This window comes from Acanthochromis polyacanthus, chromosome 1 (genome assembly GCF_021347895.1).
Source record: "Acanthochromis polyacanthus isolate Apoly-LR-REF ecotype Palm Island chromosome 1, KAUST_Apoly_ChrSc, whole genome shotgun sequence".
In the NCBI taxonomy this organism is placed as follows: domain Eukaryota; kingdom Metazoa; phylum Chordata; class Actinopteri; family Pomacentridae; genus Acanthochromis; species Acanthochromis polyacanthus.
Genome location: NC_067113.1, coordinates 13,383,426 through 13,402,118, shown reverse-complemented (window position 1 = coordinate 13,402,118; position 18,693 = coordinate 13,383,426). Strand labels below are relative to the sequence as shown.

The window sequence follows — 18,693 nt, the reverse complement described above, 5'->3', positions numbered from 1 at the left end:
ATCTTTTAATTTCACCAGCTGCTACAGAAGTCTGACATTGCACTAATCTGTAATAGACTTTCTCTAGTAGTTCAAATGATATGATGCACAGTAATGTGTCTGTATCTTACTGTGGGCATTTCTCTCCATCCAGCCAACTGCATCCAGCGGATGAGACGAACTCCACCACTGGATGAGCTTCAGCCACCGCCATATCAGGATGAGAATGGCTCTCCGAGGATGTCCTGCACTCTATCAGATCTTGGTGACGCCAAGTGTGATCTGTCCCAGACCAGTGGCAGTCCCCACCTTTCCTTTGGCAAGTGTCCCAGTGAGGGCAGTGATGGCCATGAAACTGAGAGTTACCTCAACAAGGGCTACGAGGAGGATGTACCCAGCGACAGTACAGCTGTCCTCAGCCCAGAGGTAAACACCACTGACACATTAAATGACTGAAAATGTACATGGAGGTTTTTATTGCCCATTAAACATCCCACTGGTTTCTTTAGGACATGTCAGCTCGTGGTTCAGCGGCACAGCTTCCTAAAGGTTATGAACCAGATCCTGTTGCAAAATATGGCACCCTGGACATTGTGTTTGACTACGACTCAGAGGAGCAGCAGCTGGCTCTGACCATCATGGCGGTAACAGACCTTCCTGCCCTCAAGCGCACGGGTAACATCTCCTGGCAAGTCCACCTGGTGCTCCTGCCCACCAAGAAGCAGAGGGCGAAGACAGGCATCCAGAGAGGCCCCTGCCCCATCTTCACGGAGACCTTTCACTTTAGCCATGTGGAGTCAGAGATGATCAGTAATTACGCCATCCGATTCCGCCTTTACAGTATGCGACGGATGAAGAAGGAGAAGGTGCTCGGGGAAAAGGTGTTCTACCTCACCAAGCTCAACCTTCAGGGCAAAATGTCTGTGCCGGTCATATTAGACCCATGCTGTGTGCTCCCGGTAAGGAGGATCAAAGCAGGTGTTCACTTTCAAGCACTCGCTCAACACCTCACTAATTGCTCCTCGCTATTGATTGATCTTTCTCCTGATTGGATAACATTTTCAGAATGAGGTCATATTTTTCAGAGCTTCAAAGAATATAAAGATCTTTTTTGGAAACCAGTTACTTTTGTTTTTCGTATTGGTTTATTGTGTTTCAGGGATAGATGACACTACCTCTATCTTATATCAGACAATAAACAATGATTGAATTACTTGTTTTTTCTATTGCCGCATTTTAAAGTTGCATCAATCTAAATGCATGTCAAGACTACAACGAAAAAAGAAGCCTTGAAAAGGCAGCTTGTTAAGGCGTATCTTAAACCACAAGGGTGCATTAACGTATTCATATATTAGTTTACTTGCCTTTTTAGTTTTTTACAATGTTTTTTTGGACAACAATTGGTGGGGAAAACTAAGTATGAACTATCTGGGAATTGCTTAATTAATTATGCATGGATGCAGACATCCAGTTGAACCAATTTTTGTTTTTGATAGACGCCTCTGCCGATCACTTAGTGTCAGTTACCTTAAGTGCTACAAGTATGTCTTGGATATCTCCAGATGTTTTAGTGTTGTGTAGGGGGATGTACTACTTGATACCCAGCATTTCAGCCTTTGGCTATTTAAAAAAAAATTCTGCCTGTAAAACACCCCTAAATTCAGTCAATAACAACTGCTACATTGTTTAGTGTTTGTGGATCAGAGTCACTTACGGAAATTGGAAATACAGCAAGTCTCCTTTTCCCAATCACCAAGACAAGAAGTCAAATCAGAAAATCTTTACTTCTTTTTTTTTTGCTTGTGCCTAGATAAAACTGTAAATCAGAGACTAAATAACATCTAACTGATCTATACATGCTGAACCTATTCTCAAAATTATTAACTGAAACTCTGCAAAACTCAATTTTATACTAGGCAACCTCTTCATTCTGAGCACCACCACCGACAGTCTTACTCACTGGATGTAAACCATATGCACAAGTCTCAAATTTCTGCTGTGCACTATGTATGTATCTTTCCTTTCCACTTCCACTATCTGCATGTTACTATTTTCATAATAGGAGCAGCAAGCTACATGCTGAAAATGAGATGTGATGGTACAATAACACAACCCTGCTTAGTTCTTTCAGTGATTTGTTCATTTTAATTACAGTGCTCACCTCCCTGCCATCAGTCTTACACCAAAACAATTCCCTGACAGTATCCCGCTGGGGCACTGTTGCTGCATCCCGGGCTTAGCACTGCCTGAGATTATTGCACTTCATTTAAAGACATTCCAAGAAGCATTTTTCCCAAATAGCAGAATGATGAAGAGGCGTAGACACACTATTCTTCAGCACTGGCACAGCACTGTTGAGATACTGGCTTTGCCAGAATACACAACTAAACTACAGAAAGATCCAGAGTGGAAATGGTTAAAGTTTTGTTTTTGTATTTGTATAGTATAGTATTTTTTTATGTAAAGGCTTTCTAAAACCAAAAACACAGCTGCAGAAGTATAAGGGATAGATTCTGTGTATAGTATCTCCTCTAACATATGCTGCAAATGTTAGCATGCTTTGCTAAATGCAGACTTTATTTTTTAGAGCGGCAACTATTATTAAATTAGTTGTCAGCTAGTAAATTAATCACCAACTGTTTTGGAAATTGATTAATTTGTATGAGTAATTTTGGTTGGAAAAAACGTAATTTTTTTCTTTTCTAAAGCTTCTTAGATTAAAAAAAATTCTGGTTTCATTGTTCCTCTATGACAGTGAACTGAATATCTTTGGGTTGAGGACATGAAAACGTCATTTGGATTCTGTGAAAAACTGATCACCATTTTCTGATGTTCTATAGACTAAACACCTAACTGATTAATTGCAAAAAATGCTTAAAATTGATAATGGAAACAACTGTTAGTTGCAGCCTGACTAGTTTTAAAGGTTACAGCAGGCTAATCTGCTGCAGTATTATAGTATTGAATTTCCCTTCGGGGATTAGTAAAGTTATTGTATTGTATTGTATTTCTCTGTGTTTGGACGCAGGTCTTTAGTCGAAGTCTCTTATGCTAATAGTATTTTCCATATGGTTTACCTCCATGGCAGGTTTGGGATTACATTAGATTGTAGTGCTGTGATTCTTGACTGCGGTTTGATCTGGTTGTGGAAGCATTGCAGAAAACAACTGGTTGGTGTTAGGTATTAGTTTGGATTCACCTTAAGCTGAGGAGACACACAAATTAATGGCGAAAGAACAAGACTCATCGTTTTTATCTAACTCATGGAGCAAACTAGCTAGCTAGCTACCTAACTGATTAAACTGTGCAGATGGGAAAATCGCTGCTTGTTTCAACAGTGATAAGTTACTGAAAATGTTTAATTTTGAAATTGAAATCATTATTCTAACATTCACACTCTGTGAAAGCTTGCCTGGGGTAGCAACAGCAGCTATGGGAGGGGCCATAAGACACCGTCATCAGAATTATAATTCATTTGTGTTATAGGTTTTGGAAACATTATTTATAGCAAGAAAAGCTGAAGTGGTGATAAGAACTGATAATCATAAATATTTCATTTAACATGATGAATTATTGATATTGCGTTAGAATTTTGTGAATGTCTGCTACCATTTTTAGGGCGGTGAATCCCAGGTCAGCCTCTCAGACATGACATGCAGTGAAAGCGCCTCATCATTCCAGTCAGTCAGTCAGACTTCCACACCAGAGATCCTCGTGGGCCTGGTGTACAACGCCACAACAGGACGTCTCTCTGTGGAAGTCATCAAGGGCATCCATTTCAAAAACCTAGCTGCCAACAAGCCACCCAGTAAGTATCCTAAATGGTTCTGTTCTGTAATTGTGGAAAGAATAGTGAACAGGGTAACAGTCATATGATTTGTCTCAAAAGCTAGAATGGAAAGGACCAGTTAAAGGGGAACTTCGGTTTTTTTCAACCTGGGGTCTGTTTTCATATGTCATTTCATACATGTGAGTGATGGAGAAATGAATAGACATAGCTCCAGTATTTAGCCAGGCAGGCAGCTTAGCAGCTCAGCTAGTGAAAAGTTTGGCGCAACTTGCCCCCCCGCGTCAAAGTCCGCCCTAACGTGCTTTTTTCCCCACACTGACCGGCTCAGATAGTCTCAACGAGTGTCCCACAACATACTAGAGATGAGAAGTGAACGAAAACCTTCACATTACCTGGCGATCGCTCTTTGTTGTGGTCTGTATTCAAATCTCAGGACGCTAGAAGGCAAATCTCGTTCCGAAATTGTGCGAGAGGTCGCGCCAAAACTGAGATTTGGATACAGACCACAACAAAGAGCGATCGCCTGGTAATGTGGAGGTTTTCGTTCACTTCTTATCTCTAGTATGTTGTGGGACACTCGTTGAGACTATGTGAGCCGGTCAGTGTGGGGAATAAAGCACGTTAGGGCGGACTTTGACGCGGGGGGCAAGTTGCCCCATACTTTTCGCTAGCTGAGCTGTTAGCTGAGCTGCGAAGCTGTCTGCCTGGCTAAATACTGGAGGTATGTCGAAAATTCATTTCTCCATCACTCATATGTATGAAATGACATATGGAAACAGACCCCAGGTTGAAAAAAACTGAAGTTCCCCTTTAAGTCTGTGTATAGAGTTTTGTGTTTAGGCAGCAATTACGCAACTTTACTCTCAGTCATTGTTGTAAATCATTATTTATATATACAGATTTATTTATACCACGTATGTGCTGTCTTTTGCTCAGATATATATGAACTAAAGAGAGACTATGCACTGCTTGTTACTTCTCCAAATAGGAAATAGTCTGAACCATCTCATTTTGACTAGCTGCTTCTCAGTTTGCCTCTGGTTCGATCCCATGTTTTCCCTCATTTCCTGGCCAGCCTCCCTAGTTAGCTTCCAGGGATCTGAACAGCAAGTTCAAACAAAAACTGCCTCTTGTTGAACTTTGTGCAATGTTGTTGTTGTTGGCCTTCTGACCCTGTTTCTCTTTCCTCACATCCTATGTTATGTCTGCACCTAAAATTCTCTCACCTTACTACCTTTTTGACATTTTGGTCCGATGTTTTTGTTACTGCTGTCCAACCCTTGTTGTCAGACGGGCTGTTCTGTTGTCTAAAACACTTGATAGGTGGACAGGTTTATATTATCAGAGGTGAGTTTCTGTTCCTGCTCCAAAGTGAGGTGCAATAGAATTAAACATTTTTATCTTCATGGATGCAGTTAGGAGTTTAATGTAATTTATATTAATTCAGGGACATTTTGCACAGCTGTTGTGTTCCATGGTTTAACTTCCTTCTATGTGTCTGAAAAACATTTTCACTTGAAATAGTTGTAAAAATGAATGAATTACAAGAATGTACAAAAGTATGACACGTGTTATTGGAAAACACAACTGCCCCTGCTAAAAGGGTGTCTGACACTGAGTTTTAACCATTATTTCTTTACTTTATGCAAATTGATATTTTGAAAAATACACTTGTTTCGTTGCTAAGAGTTAGATAAGCAGATTGATATCACTCTTGTGTCCATATGCCACATATAAAGCTAGAGCCAGAAACCTTCTCCAGTAAAAAACATTTTTTACCTTGTTAATGTATGACGCTTTGTAGTATTTCCACCTTAAAACAGTAGTGTACCGATCAGTCTCAAAAACACGGATTCAGACAGTCGAAGTTTCTTACACAGCAAACCAAAGGAACCAATGCTCACAGGCTGGGCTTTACTATATAGGTAATCTTCCTCTGAATTGGTTTCCGATTTGATCATGCACTACTGTATTACTCAAATATTACAAATTGGCATTGTGTTGCGTAGAGCATTTTTACAGTGTTTTTACCTGTTAAATCTGGATCTTTAGGTGTTTAGTTTAGTGAACAACTAGAGAGAGATTTAAAGAAATAATGTGCACATAGCTCCCATAAAACTGCGAGTCGGCAATTTTGCATCCAATTTTAATGATTGAAGAAATAAGATAAAACATCTCAACTGCTGAGATGGTAGGAGGGCTTAATTTATTTTAGACAGAGCCAAGCTTGCTGTTTCTACCTGTTTTTGCCCTTTGTACTGAACTACAAGTCTCCTATGTAACATGTTGTTTTGTGGACAAATATCAATCTTCTTCTCTAACTCTCAGCAAGAAAGCAAAAATGCTTATATAATAAAGATGAATTACCGCTGTTCTTATTGTTACTTCTTCACCTGCACACTTTATAACACTCATCCATGAAGATACCTGCTTGTTGTAAACCTTGTTACTCCATTTTTTAAGAGTGTATATCATGCATGCAGCCCTGTCACCACCACCTGGCCTCCTTTACCCGACCCGTCTCTCATCTTTTGTGTAAAAGATGAGAGATAGTAAAGATATGTGTGATAGTCCTTCATGGTTTCACTCAGAGGTAACATTTTTCATGCGAAATCAGTCCATTTTGCTCGGTGGCATATTGCCAGCTTGAAGGAGATGTTGTGCATCATTGAATGCTGGCTTTATTCAAACAGTACACTTTGGCATGCTTTGGGTGTAATTTTATATTTTTCAGCTGCAGCACACAAAGAGAAACATGACTTCTGTAATAGAGTAGCATAATTATTCATCCAAAAGACACACTGCACTGTCCTCCCATTAATTGCCATGTTCCTTGTATTCACACGTCTCCAACTAATGACTAGCAGCCAGATTTTGATATTGTTTGTGCATTCCTGAATAGCATATCCACATGCTGTATAGCCCTCAAATTGTGCTTAGAAAATAGTCACATCTGGTAACACTGAAAAAAACTTTTGTGCAAAATCCTCATGAAGGACTTGATTGACTTTGTGCATCTTACAAAGTGGAAAGAGCACGGTGAAAGATGCGAAGCAATTTCAAAGCTCCTTTTCTATCATTTCAAAACAGTACCAAGCCGACGAGTCAAGTTAATCATCAGCCGCAGCCCCTCTCATTCAGCAACAATAGCGCAGAGCCATGCATCACCGCTGCTGACCACTTAAGACATCCACAGCTCTACAGAGCCCATTCAGCAGCAGTCAAAAAAGAAATCAAGGCTATTTTTTTCACTCTGCTTTTATGTCAAAGAGAGCAACTGAATGTGTGATTCAAGGCGGTGAGCTAGGCGTTGGAAGGCAGCTGGCACTCGACAGCATGAAAGCCTCAGCAATTCATTCCTTATACTCCCTCTTAGACAGGAACATAATACACAGCATTATTACAGAGTATGGTTGTAGACGAGGGGCGAAACACTCTCAAAGACCCATTGTGATTGCTAGTCTTGCCTCGTTTACTTTCAGCTGGATTTATGGCTTCAGTTTATGTCATGATTTCTCCATGGAAATGAGGAGTGAATAAGGAAACTGTGAATGCTGAAATCACTTGATAATGGCAGTGTTTTTTCTTTATCTGCCGTTAGGGTTCAACGAATGAGACTTATCAGAAATGCTGTACTTTTGGAATATGTACTGACTTCTGATAAAATACAAGGAAATCGGCTGAGAAATTAAAGGTATAAAAGGTCACACAAACCATATGTCATGTCCAGAGGTGGGTAGTAACGAGTTACATTTACTCCATTACATTTACTTCAGTCACTTTTTGAAAGAAATGTACTTCTGAGAGTAGTTTTTCTCTGCCATACTTTTTACTTTTAATTGAGTAGATTTATGATGAAGAAACGCTACTCTTACTCCGTTACATTGGGCTACATGCCACTCGTTCCTTTTTTTTTTCTTTACCACTTTAGATCTGCTTTATTTTGCTGGAGAGATGCCCCCAGTGGATCTACCACATGACTTTCACCAATCAGATGAAGCAACGGTAATCACGTGACTCCGTTTCACAAGACGTTGTCCTGCGGTCACATGACCACATACGAACTGCAGCGGCACAGCGGCACAAATTCTTCACATGTAGCAGACAGGGAATGAAAAAATGGAGGCGTTTTCGAGAAATTTGATCTTGCTTTGGAGTCCAAAAACATTAGCAGTCTATGTCATAGACTCTATGAGCATGCAGTATATCTTGTCACTGGAAGTAGTTTGCACTGTTCAAACATATAAGCGTTACCTTACTACAGGTATTTGTTTCAAAAGCTTTATGTTTTGAAAAACTGAGATTTGGAAATTTGTGTTTCTTGTACCTTAACTTGTCATGTTGTAAAGATGTTTATTATTTTTTGCTATTTTTTTTTTAATTTTATTATTTGGAAATACCAGAATTTGCACATTATTTTACATTTTTGCCTGTCTGATCTCATAATTTCTAAAAAATAAATCAGACATTACAATCAAACAGTTACTCAGTGCTTTCAGTACTTGAGTAGTCTTTTCACCAAATACTTTTTTACTCTTACTTGAGTAATTTTTTGGATGACTACTTTTTACTTCTACTTGAGTGATATTATGTTGAAGTAATGTTACTCTTACTTGAGTGTGATTTTTGGCAACTCTACCCACCTCTGGTCATGACTCGAGTCATGTTACAATTTTCTTGACTCCTAATCCACTACAAAGATAATGTTCTCTCTTTGATTACAAGGAGAGAGATTCATTTTTTCACATCTCATCTTAAACGTTAATGACATATTAGACTTATGCACCAGTCACTTACTAAACAACAGACCTGCATACCCTCCAAAATATGTGACTCACGTTCTGGACGGAGCACATTTTGGGACATTGCCGTGGGCTTTAAAAGTCTTTGCACCAGTCCTGTCATGACACTGACTTTACATCAAAGTCAGTGAAAATAATAGCAACTCCTCAAGGTATTTTACTGATAAATTAATTAATTTTAGTGACACCTCATTCTCTAAGCGCAAGCAGACATATCCCTAACTTTCTCTAGTCCGTTTTATCTTCTACATTATCCCCTACTTCAAGTTAGACAGACAGTTGTTGCATAGCAACAAGGCTAAAGTAATGCTCCCTGCATCTTCTCAGTCCTTGCTCTGTGTTTTCAGAAACACTCACAGCTGTGCTTTGTGTTTGATCAGGAGAAAACCACATCCTATACGGTCATGATCTTACACATCAACGGCTGTGACGTTATTACAAAAACAAATGCTTTGTGGGGAAAATGTGTCACATTGTACGTTGCTGCAGAGGAAGCACAGCTGTAGCAGGTTGTAATAACTGAATTCATAGAGGAAACACTGGAGACAAAAGGATTTTGCACAAAGGATCCATGACTCAAGTCTATGCCTGATCGACTAGAAAATATCTTAATATTTTAGCGTTGCAAGCCATATATTTCATGCATCATTTCCCCTGTAACTTTCTACTCCACTTGCTTCATGTCTAGATACTTATGTTAAGCTCACCTTACTCAACTCCATGGGCCACGAGATGTCCAAGTGTAAGACATCCATCTGTCGAGGTCAGCCCAACCCGACCTACAAAGAGACATTTGTCTTCCAGGTAGCTCTTTTCCAGCTATCGGATGTCACGCTCATCCTCTCTGTCTACAACAAGCGCAGCATGAAACGGAAGGAGATGATTGGTTGGATTTCCCTTGGCCTCAACAGCTCTGGAGAGGAGGAGCTCACCCACTGGACTCAGATGAAAGAGTCTAAAGGACAGCAGGTTTGCCGCTGGCACAGTTTGTTGGAGTCCTAACAGCGATCGTAGAGTAAGTCGAGAAAGTGGTTGAGGGCAGCTGCACAGAGCAGCTTCCCAGATTGGCAAGAAATGGATGAGGAAGAGGAGTGTGACAGTTGACTGGTGAACCGGGGTCAGTGGTGGTGAAGAGAAAGAGACAGAAACACATGTGTCTGCACTCTGCCATAAGCATTTTCATGGTACAGCTGGCAAAATCCCTGACAGCTGTTGATTAGTAGTATGACTAGTAATGCAATGTCTCTATTTTCATGGATTGCCTTGTACCGACCTTTAAGTTTCTGTAGGTGCCACTTTTTTGTCCACTGAACTGGTTGAGTTGGGGCTTCCTCTAAGAAGCCGGTTCTAGACTGCACTGTTGAGTACATTGTTGTCCGGTAGTTTTGTGTACCCACACCTCCAGCTTTACGTTTAAATTAATGTTTCCCATTCAGTGTTCTATTAGGTTTTTCTGGCTAGAGTATGTAGAACAAGTTTTTGTCAGGAATTCAGAGGTTGATCACAAAAATAGCTCCTAATTCACATAAAATGTCTGTTTTCTTGTAGAGGTTTCACCATCACTGTTAAAGGCAGTCACTTTCTAACTGTGAGCCATGGCTTCCTACATTAAGACAACATTTTGGAGCATATTCATGATCTTGCCTGAGTAATTTCCTGTAGCAGCCAGTGTTCAGCTGCACTTGAATCAGAATCATAGGACAGCTGTGTGTCGTAGAGCAGCGCTGCACTATCAGAAAATATTTTAGTTGAATCAACTAATGTCCAGAAGCCTTCTAATGAACTAAAATGCCCAGTCAGCCCTCTGTTGTCATATTGACATATAAATCATATCATTTATGAACTGATTCACCATGCCGTATTTTCACACAATACAAAATCATGACATTTAACAACATTTTAAGGAAGACTTGTATTTTCAAATTAGACGTCTTCACTTATATAAATTCTTGTAAAACTTATATTATGTTTTTCAAGTGATTCCTTTTCCTTTAGTGTGTAATAGCTGTTTTTTTCTATTTAAAATGTTTGCAACCTTGACCACACCAAAGTGAAAATACGCTACTCACAATAAGTTGGGGATATTGTTATTTACATGAATGCTTTTCCTATTTGGTCAGAATTTTAATGAAATAAGTAATAGTTCCCTTTGATATTACTATTAATGAATGAGAAGAAGCACCATTTTCATTAGTGCAATATATATTTCCCCAACAATTTGATAATAACAAAGTTGGCCCAAAATAACCAAAATTGACAAAGTCAGTAACGGGTGTTTCCACCATTTGCCGCAATGACAGCTTGACAGTGACGTGTCATGCTCCTAACTAGTCTCATGATGTTGTTCTGAGGCAGTGCATTCCACTCCTCCACAAGTGCTACATGCAGTTCTGCCAGGTCACATGGGGGTGGGGTATGAGCATCCAGTCGCTGCTTCAGCTGGTCCCAGACCTGCTCTATGGGGTTCAGGTCAGGGGACATTGCTGGACATACCATATGAGGCACTCCCACTTCCTGAAGTTGAGCTGTGACAATTCTGGCACCATGTGGTGAAGCATTACAGAAAGTTGAACAGAAAGTTCTATGATGTCTCTGAGGTAAGAATATGCAGTGACTGAGCCATCTACAATCACCAAATCTGTTTTGCCCTAACTGGTGATGCCTGCCCAGACTGTTACGCCTCCTCCACCAAAGCCAACCCTGGGGACCATGTTGACCTCGGCATATCGCTCACCTTACCTTCTCCAGCAACGCTGACGATCATCATTTCTGTGCAAGGTGACCCAACACTCATCAGTGAACAGGAAAGTAGATCACTGCTGCATTGTCCAGGTCACATGGTCTTGTGCCCACTGCAAACGGTCACAGCGGTGTCTTGGTGTCAGTGGAGTCACCTGCAACGGTCGTCTGGCATTCAAGCCAAGCGGTGGAGTCGGTTGCGAATGGTTTGTCCAGAAACCCTAGTACCCCTCACTTCTCTTAAATAGGCCTGCAGCTGTGTGGCAGTTGCATAACGGTGTCTTGAGTGCATAGGTCCTTAGACACTGGTCGTCATTGCGGTCCATCACTTGTTGGGCTTCACTCCTGGATCTGTCACGGACACTGCCAGTAGGTCTGTGTCTTGCTGCAAGTCTACTGATGACCCACCAAGTTCACAAGCAACATCTGACTGCTTACAACCAACCTGAAGGCGCTATTGTCAGATGCCGCTACTCGTCCATTAAGTGACGTCGTGTGTTCATGGCTGCTTGAATGATGAACTGGGAATGACTTACTGACAATACCAGCTTTTTATACCCCTAGAATGTTGAAATTGATGCCACATCAAAAAGGGTTGTCTTTTTGTATTTTTTGGTATTGACCCCAATATGTAAGGCCTACTGTACGCAGTGAGACCATTATGTGGAAAAAATAAAATAACGTGTCTAGCACCTTAATACAATTGCTTCCCTACCCCTAAAATCACTGAAGTAAAACAAACACCTTATGTATGAAATCCACTGAGGACCTCACAATATCCCTAACTTATTGTGAGTAGTGTACTACTACTTACTACTATTTTCTGCCTACACTCTTAGATCTGGAGTTACGGGTTAGGATTACCTCTCTCGACCCAGCTGGCCAATCAGAGCCAACTGGGCTTTTTGGAAGCGGTTCTAAAAGAGACTGAAGGTAAAATGCAGCATTTAATGTAGAGGCTTAGAAGAGGAGCTGGGGCAACATACAGTATGAGAAAAGTGATGTTTTTCAACATAAATCCATCTAACATATTCAAGGAGACCCCACAAATACAATTATGAACCTGTAAATTTGAGTAATATGGGCTCTTAATAAACCTGGGACTTCATCATCAATTCATCGACCACAAGATTTACTCTGTGGCTTCAAGCTGTGTCAGCCACAATAAAGGAAGGAAAACAAAAAAAAAGTTTGCAATTTTATTATTTTAAAATTTTGGTTGTAAAATAGTGGGAATAAAATTTGCGTCTTACACTTAATTAAAATGCGAAAATACAAACCCTTGAGCAGGAAGTTATGGGGGTTAGATAGACTCTGAACTTTATTTAAGCCCTGGTTGCTACTTACCAGTACTTCAAACAGAACATTACCCACACAGTGCTGAAGAGTTTACTAAGAGTGATGAACTGCTCATAATTATCAACAAAATGGCATTCTGTCCTTTTTTATACCAATATCCCTGTTACAACATATCCCTGTTAAAACATTGGACATTAATGCATTGCTCATGGTGTCACTGCATTTCTCTACTTAGCTCTTGAATTTCTCCAGATGTTGTTAAAGTGAGAGGTGTGGCTACACAAAGTTGTTTTCACTGCTCATTCTAAATGCACTTAATGTTACATGTTAAAGTTAAGTCATTGATTTTGAGCTAGAAACTTACAACATGTCACTCCATCTATCCAGGGGAAACATTAGTGGGAGTTTTATAACCTGAACATGGATAATGTAAAGGTTAAATCTTACCTAACCAAAGTTTAATCCACCACATCCCAGTGTTTCTGCTGCGAACATTTTGCAATTATCTGTTGCATTTAAATGTGCAGAACTCTGTGGTGATGGAGGGAGGATGGAAGATATGTACTCCGCCAAGTAACATGGCGTGGTTATGTGATGATCGGCATACGTTTCTATGTCTGTGAATAACATTACTAAAAAACAGATTAACAGATTTGGATGAAATTTTCAGGGAAGGTCAGAATTGACACAAGGACCACCTCATTAGATTTTGGCAGTGATGCAGCTCATAGTCCGGATCCTCGGATTTGTTAAACATTTCCGTATCATTGCCAGATAGCGGCACGGCATCACTGTAATTATGACAAGTGAACACTACGTCTACTGTCTGCTGACGATTGCATGATTGCGATCCTACTACAAATTGACAGTTGCGGACTAATCGGGACTTATCTGTCAGAAATGATGCAAGGAATAATTGATTAAATTGTGGGGGTGTTTCCGAGTCCCATCAATTCCCATCATTCACAACATATTTCAGTCACGCAATTTAGTATCTGTACGTAAGGTACACACATCCAGAACACACATCTGTGCTCAGTGCAAGGTCATATTGTTTGTGGGCACGTCTATATTAAATAGCCACAGTCGATGGTGCCATGATTTATGTCTCGATTTTTTTTCAACATTTCATCCATCTAAAATGATACAACTGAGCAGCCTTGGCGGAGCACTGCGCTCTTTGAGTGCTTTTCTTGTTACTCTGCCAAGGAACAATTGGCGCACGTTTGTTGGTCTGTTTGTCTGTCTGTTGGCAACATTACTCAAAAACTGACCAATGGATTTGGATGAAATTTTCAGGGAAGCTCAGAACTGACACAAGGACCACCTCATTAGATTTTGGCAGTGATGTGACTTATCATCTGGATCCATGGATTTGTTAAAGATTTCTGAATTATTGCAAGGTAGCATCACAGCGTCACTGTAACTATGTCAAGTGAACACTACGTCAGCTGCCTGCTGACAATCACATGATTGTGATCCTACTACAAATCGACCGCTGCCAACTTATGTGAACTTATCCGTCGAAAATGATACAAGGAATAATTGATTAAATTGTGGGGTTGTTTCTGAGTTCCATCAATTCCCACCGTTCACTACATATTTAGGTCGTGCGATCAGTATCTGTGCGTAACATACACATGCACAACACACGCCTGTGCTCAGTACAAGGTCATTTTTTTATTAAAGATTTCATCCATCAGAAATGATAGAACAACTGAGCAGCAACCAATTTGAACATGTGGAAAGGTCGGTCGAATTGAAATTACTACATTTTTATGAGTTCCTCTATTGGTCGACACTGCCGAGGTAAAACCACATCTGAAGCTCAACTGAAGTGAACAAAACAACTACTCAATAACTTCAGTCATGTTTGCCAGACAAATAACCTGACATCACTGACAGCAGAACTGTCATGACTGATGTTGAGATAAGGTTCAGCAGCCGTCTCTCCGAAGAAATAAGCATCTCGCATGGTCACAGATTTTTGGAGGACGAACCAATAGACTGAGATGTGTTATATATAGAAAAGTGTTGTAGTTACTGTGGTGGTTTTGTGAACTTGACTTTCCATTCAAAAGTTATAATGTCAAAGGATTTTTCTAAAGAAACTTAATTTACCTTTTGGAATAAAAATAACTCTTACATGACAGTTAACAGGTGAGAAGTAAACCTACCTGTTACCGTCTTCTAATGCTCTGGTGCTATATAAGAGCTGTGACTGCAGAAGCCCTTGCCTTATGGTTTTAGTCAGTTCATAAACTTCTTTAAGTGGACCCAGTTCATAAACAGACACAGACACACCCTGAGAGCACACAGACCTGCATCCATAATTACAGAAAGCACACACTGGAGGGAATTCAGACTGTGAGAAGTGGAATGATTTAACCAGAGACGCAGCATGCATCAACAAACAGGAGGAACGGGCTGCATTTTTAGCTGTGGCCACTTTCTCACTTCTTTTGCAGACAACATAAAATACATATGCTCTTTACTGTGCCTGTGGTTGTGGTGAAAGCTAGCTTTGTGCAGTGTTTACCAAATGTGTGAGTGTGTGTGTGTGTGTGTGTGTGTGTGTGTGGACTGGAGAAGGTACAGTAAAGAGAGTGTGGGGGCTGTGATACTGGTAGTTGTGGCATTTTCTTGTTGGGTGTGACAGTTTCTGATTTTATTTACCGGTAATTAGAACAAAATAATCCACTTTTTGATTGTCTGGCATATACTTTATATTAGTAAATGTTTTCTTATCGATTTTTGTATCGATAATGGGGGACGAAATTGTGTCAAGACAGTTATTAGTGAGTCAAATGTTCACCCTCCCTGTGAGCAATACTGTTCTGGATCGCTGCTTCTTTTTTTTATTCAAGAATAGAACATGTCTTAGAGCTCAGGTCTTATTCACGTTTCCTTTTCTCAAACCAGAGAGGGATGCGATGGAGACCGGTAGAGCTCATCTCAAAACAATCTGTCAAGACTTTTCAGCTTTGATGCTTTCTAACAGTGTGAAACAGAAGCACAGCCTGTACAGCACAACAGTGAAACACACCATGTGAAAGACAGCGTGGCACTAAGCTCATTTGTACATGTGGAGATAAATCTTCTAATGGGAATCCAGTGTATGGTATTTGGCTTCTTTTTCTTACCTGATCAACCTGGATCTTTTGATTTGACTTTAGTGAATGAATTCTTGTGTGACATTTGGTAATCTGTGATATAGGACCAATGATCCCGTTGAATCAACAAAAGACGGGAGAAGATATTAGAAATGCGATCCCGTCAGTGGGTGTCTGATGGCAGCCGTTCACTGTTCAAACATGTCTGTAAAAAATGTTCTTCCCAGAAATATAATTATGCCAAAAGGAACTAGTAGCTGAAAACCTAATGGTAAAGGAAGCTTTATTTCCTAACAGCACACCACATCCTGTAATTCATTCTACTAGTCTTTTAAACAATCCTGCAGCAATATACGGAAGCCAAAACAGGACAAAAAGATGCAAATACTGAACACTAAGAAATAAAAATGTACACTACCGTTCAAAAGTTTGGGGTCACTTAGAAATGTCCTTTTTTTGAAAGAAAAGCATTTTTTTTAAATAAAGAAATCCAGTGTAGACATTGTTAATGTGGTAAATGACTATTGTAGCTGGAAACGGCTGATTTTTAATAAAATATCTTCATAGGGGTACAGAGGAACATTTCCAGCAACCATCACTCCTGTGTTCTAATGCTACATTGTGTTAGCTAATGGTGTTGAAAGGTTTATTGATGATTAGAAAACCCTTGTGCAGTTATGTTAGTACATGAATTAAAATGTGAGTTTTCATGGAAAACTTGAAATTGTCTGGATGACCCCAGACTTTAAAACGGTGGTGTATATGAATTAGTGTGCTTTGAATTCCCTTCCTTTAAATTGTAGATGAAGATTGATAATTGTGTTTTAAAAGTTTCTGCTACCCAGTATGGAAGACAGAATGACCAAATAATTTCACTACTAAGAACTAATACATTTACAGATTTTTAGTAATTTATTTGGAAAAAATATGAATTAGTATTATTTGAATTGACCTCCTAAAATTTTTAAAGACTTCAAGTTCTGCAACATCAGAAACATGGTTTTATTGACGTTAGACTGTACAAATATAAAACCCACCAATTGCGTCCTATATTTAAAAACAAAACAACAGAATGGAACAAGTTTTTGGGTTCGTAAAATCATCAGTTTCTTTTAGAGTCAACATTTTCCGCTGAAGTAAAAAAAAAAGAAAAAAAATCCAAAGTAATGTCTTTAAGATTAGATTCAGGCACCAAAATGTAAGAGGTGAAATTAAAACTGCAGAATGTGTTTTATCAGCTGTGTGATCCAAGAAAGAAAAATTCAGATGAGCAGCTGGACACCCCGTACATATGAGTTTTCTATTTTGTCTTTCATTCCTAAAAACCCCCCAAAAAATTCAATTTCAAAGCAGGGGAAAGCATTTTACTGCTCAAATTTTGGTGGCATTAAGTATTCACTGAATCATTTTCACAAGCTGATTATAAATTCAAATTATAATGGCCTTTCTATGATTCCATACCAAATAGCAGAAACCTGGTAAACAACCTTCTAGTGAGCTCTTTGAACATTTCCCAAATCTTTCACACGATGTGTTCCACTACTAAGGTTTTTAAAACAGTATGTTAATGCTTTGCAGTATTGTTTCTTATGCTTTCGTTTTCTTGACACGTTTCAAAGAATCTTCTGGTTTTTAATGATGGTTTTTGCAGATTTTTTTTCTAATTGTTTGTAAACTACCTATGCCACAGACGGCATCGGTGCCTTACTGTTTATCACTCAGCAACCTTGTGTCACAGTGTCTTAACGTACTTGTAAATGTACTTTTCTTCTGTACTTTGAGCTGATTTGTAATATGTCTTCAAATTGATTTATGATAGAGAACATTTCTATGTGATGATATTATTGTTTAAAAAGACCAAAAAGAAAAAAAAAATGTTTGTCTTGGAGCTTTTATTGGTATCATATATTTGTACTCTAGATCCACAATAATACAGTTATATAAGTTCACAAAATTTGGCTTACCTCGCATTGCCACAAAACAACCAACAGGTGGAGCAACCATTGCATTTCGCTGCTCATTTGGCAGCTTTTGAACTTCAAGAACTTTATAAACTTCCACCTTTTCTCAGTTAAATTTGAATGACCAGAATTCATGTGAATGTAAATGAGAGCTGCAGTGTTTTTCTCCTGAATGAGATTGCCTGCAGCTCTTATGGAGAGCGGCGGACTTGTACATCAATGGTTCATTCCACTACAAGCAAAGTTTGGAGGAGCATCAGTGTCTCTACTTGTAGGGCAACAAAGTATAAACTTCTAGATATTCCTCCACTAAAGGAAGTGACATAAGGTCAGAAATGGTAAAAGCAAACACGTGTGTCATCAGGTGCTTTTAAGTTCATCTGACCTACTTTGAGTCAGAATTTGATGTTGTTGTTTGTTTTCTATCATTTGATGAGCTTAATTTAATCACACAGACAGATAAACAACTTTAACGCCATCAGTTTCTGCTCCAACACTTTTCCCAATGAGGTATGTCAGTATTAACGCCCCTGCTTTGTGTGATTTTAACACTCAGTAGTTTGAGCTGTTCAAAAACAAACAAACAAAAAAGGTAAAGGTAAAGGGAGAGAAACCCAGATCAGAGATATAAGGTTTTTTACAATAGCTGTGTTCTCCAGCGCATTCCACAGCTGAACGCAGAACAAAGCGCATTAGAGGGAGAAACGGTGGAAAATAAGATTCAGTGGCTGCTGCTGAATCAAAGGGGAAATGCATAACAGATGAGAGGGGTTTGCTCCCTCCCCTCTCTTTGTTGGTCACATCTCTGCAGAGCAGATCTCCAACACACAACCAGACTAAAAAAAAAGTGTCAGGACGCTTTCAAAGGCCGTTGGAAATTACAATACTGAATGAATGGGGCCAGTAAAATTGCACTATCAATGAAATGATGGTAGAGTAGTCTTAAGAAATGTACAAAAAAATCAGTTAACGAACATTACAGAACAAAATAAAGCTCAACCAAATAGCCG

The 18,693-nt window shown here is 39.5% G+C and overlaps 1 protein-coding gene across 7 annotated transcripts in view; it reads left to right on the top strand.

Moving 5' to 3' along the window:
• The window catches only part of syt14a (synaptotagmin XIVa), a 59,206-nt gene extending 41,591 nt beyond the window's left edge, over nt 1–17,615 (top strand). For 2 of the 7 annotated variants that reach the window (XM_051946415.1, XM_051946436.1), the window contains 5 exons: nt 134–405; nt 489–938; nt 3,598–3,787; nt 5,039–5,116; nt 9,260–17,615. In XM_051946415.1, the coding sequence (XP_051802375.1) occupies nt 134–405; nt 489–938; nt 3,598–3,787; nt 5,039–5,116; nt 9,260–9,573 (1,304 nt within the window). In that variant the 3' untranslated portion in view covers nt 9,574–17,615. Of the gene's footprint in view, nt 1–133; nt 406–488; nt 939–3,597; nt 3,788–5,038; nt 5,117–7,370 lie in introns of all 7 variants that reach the window. The other 5 variants (XM_051946426.1, XM_051946463.1, XM_022211519.2 and 2 more) reach the window with 5 other exon arrangements.
• Nucleotides 17,616–18,693: the final 1,078 nt, after the last annotated feature.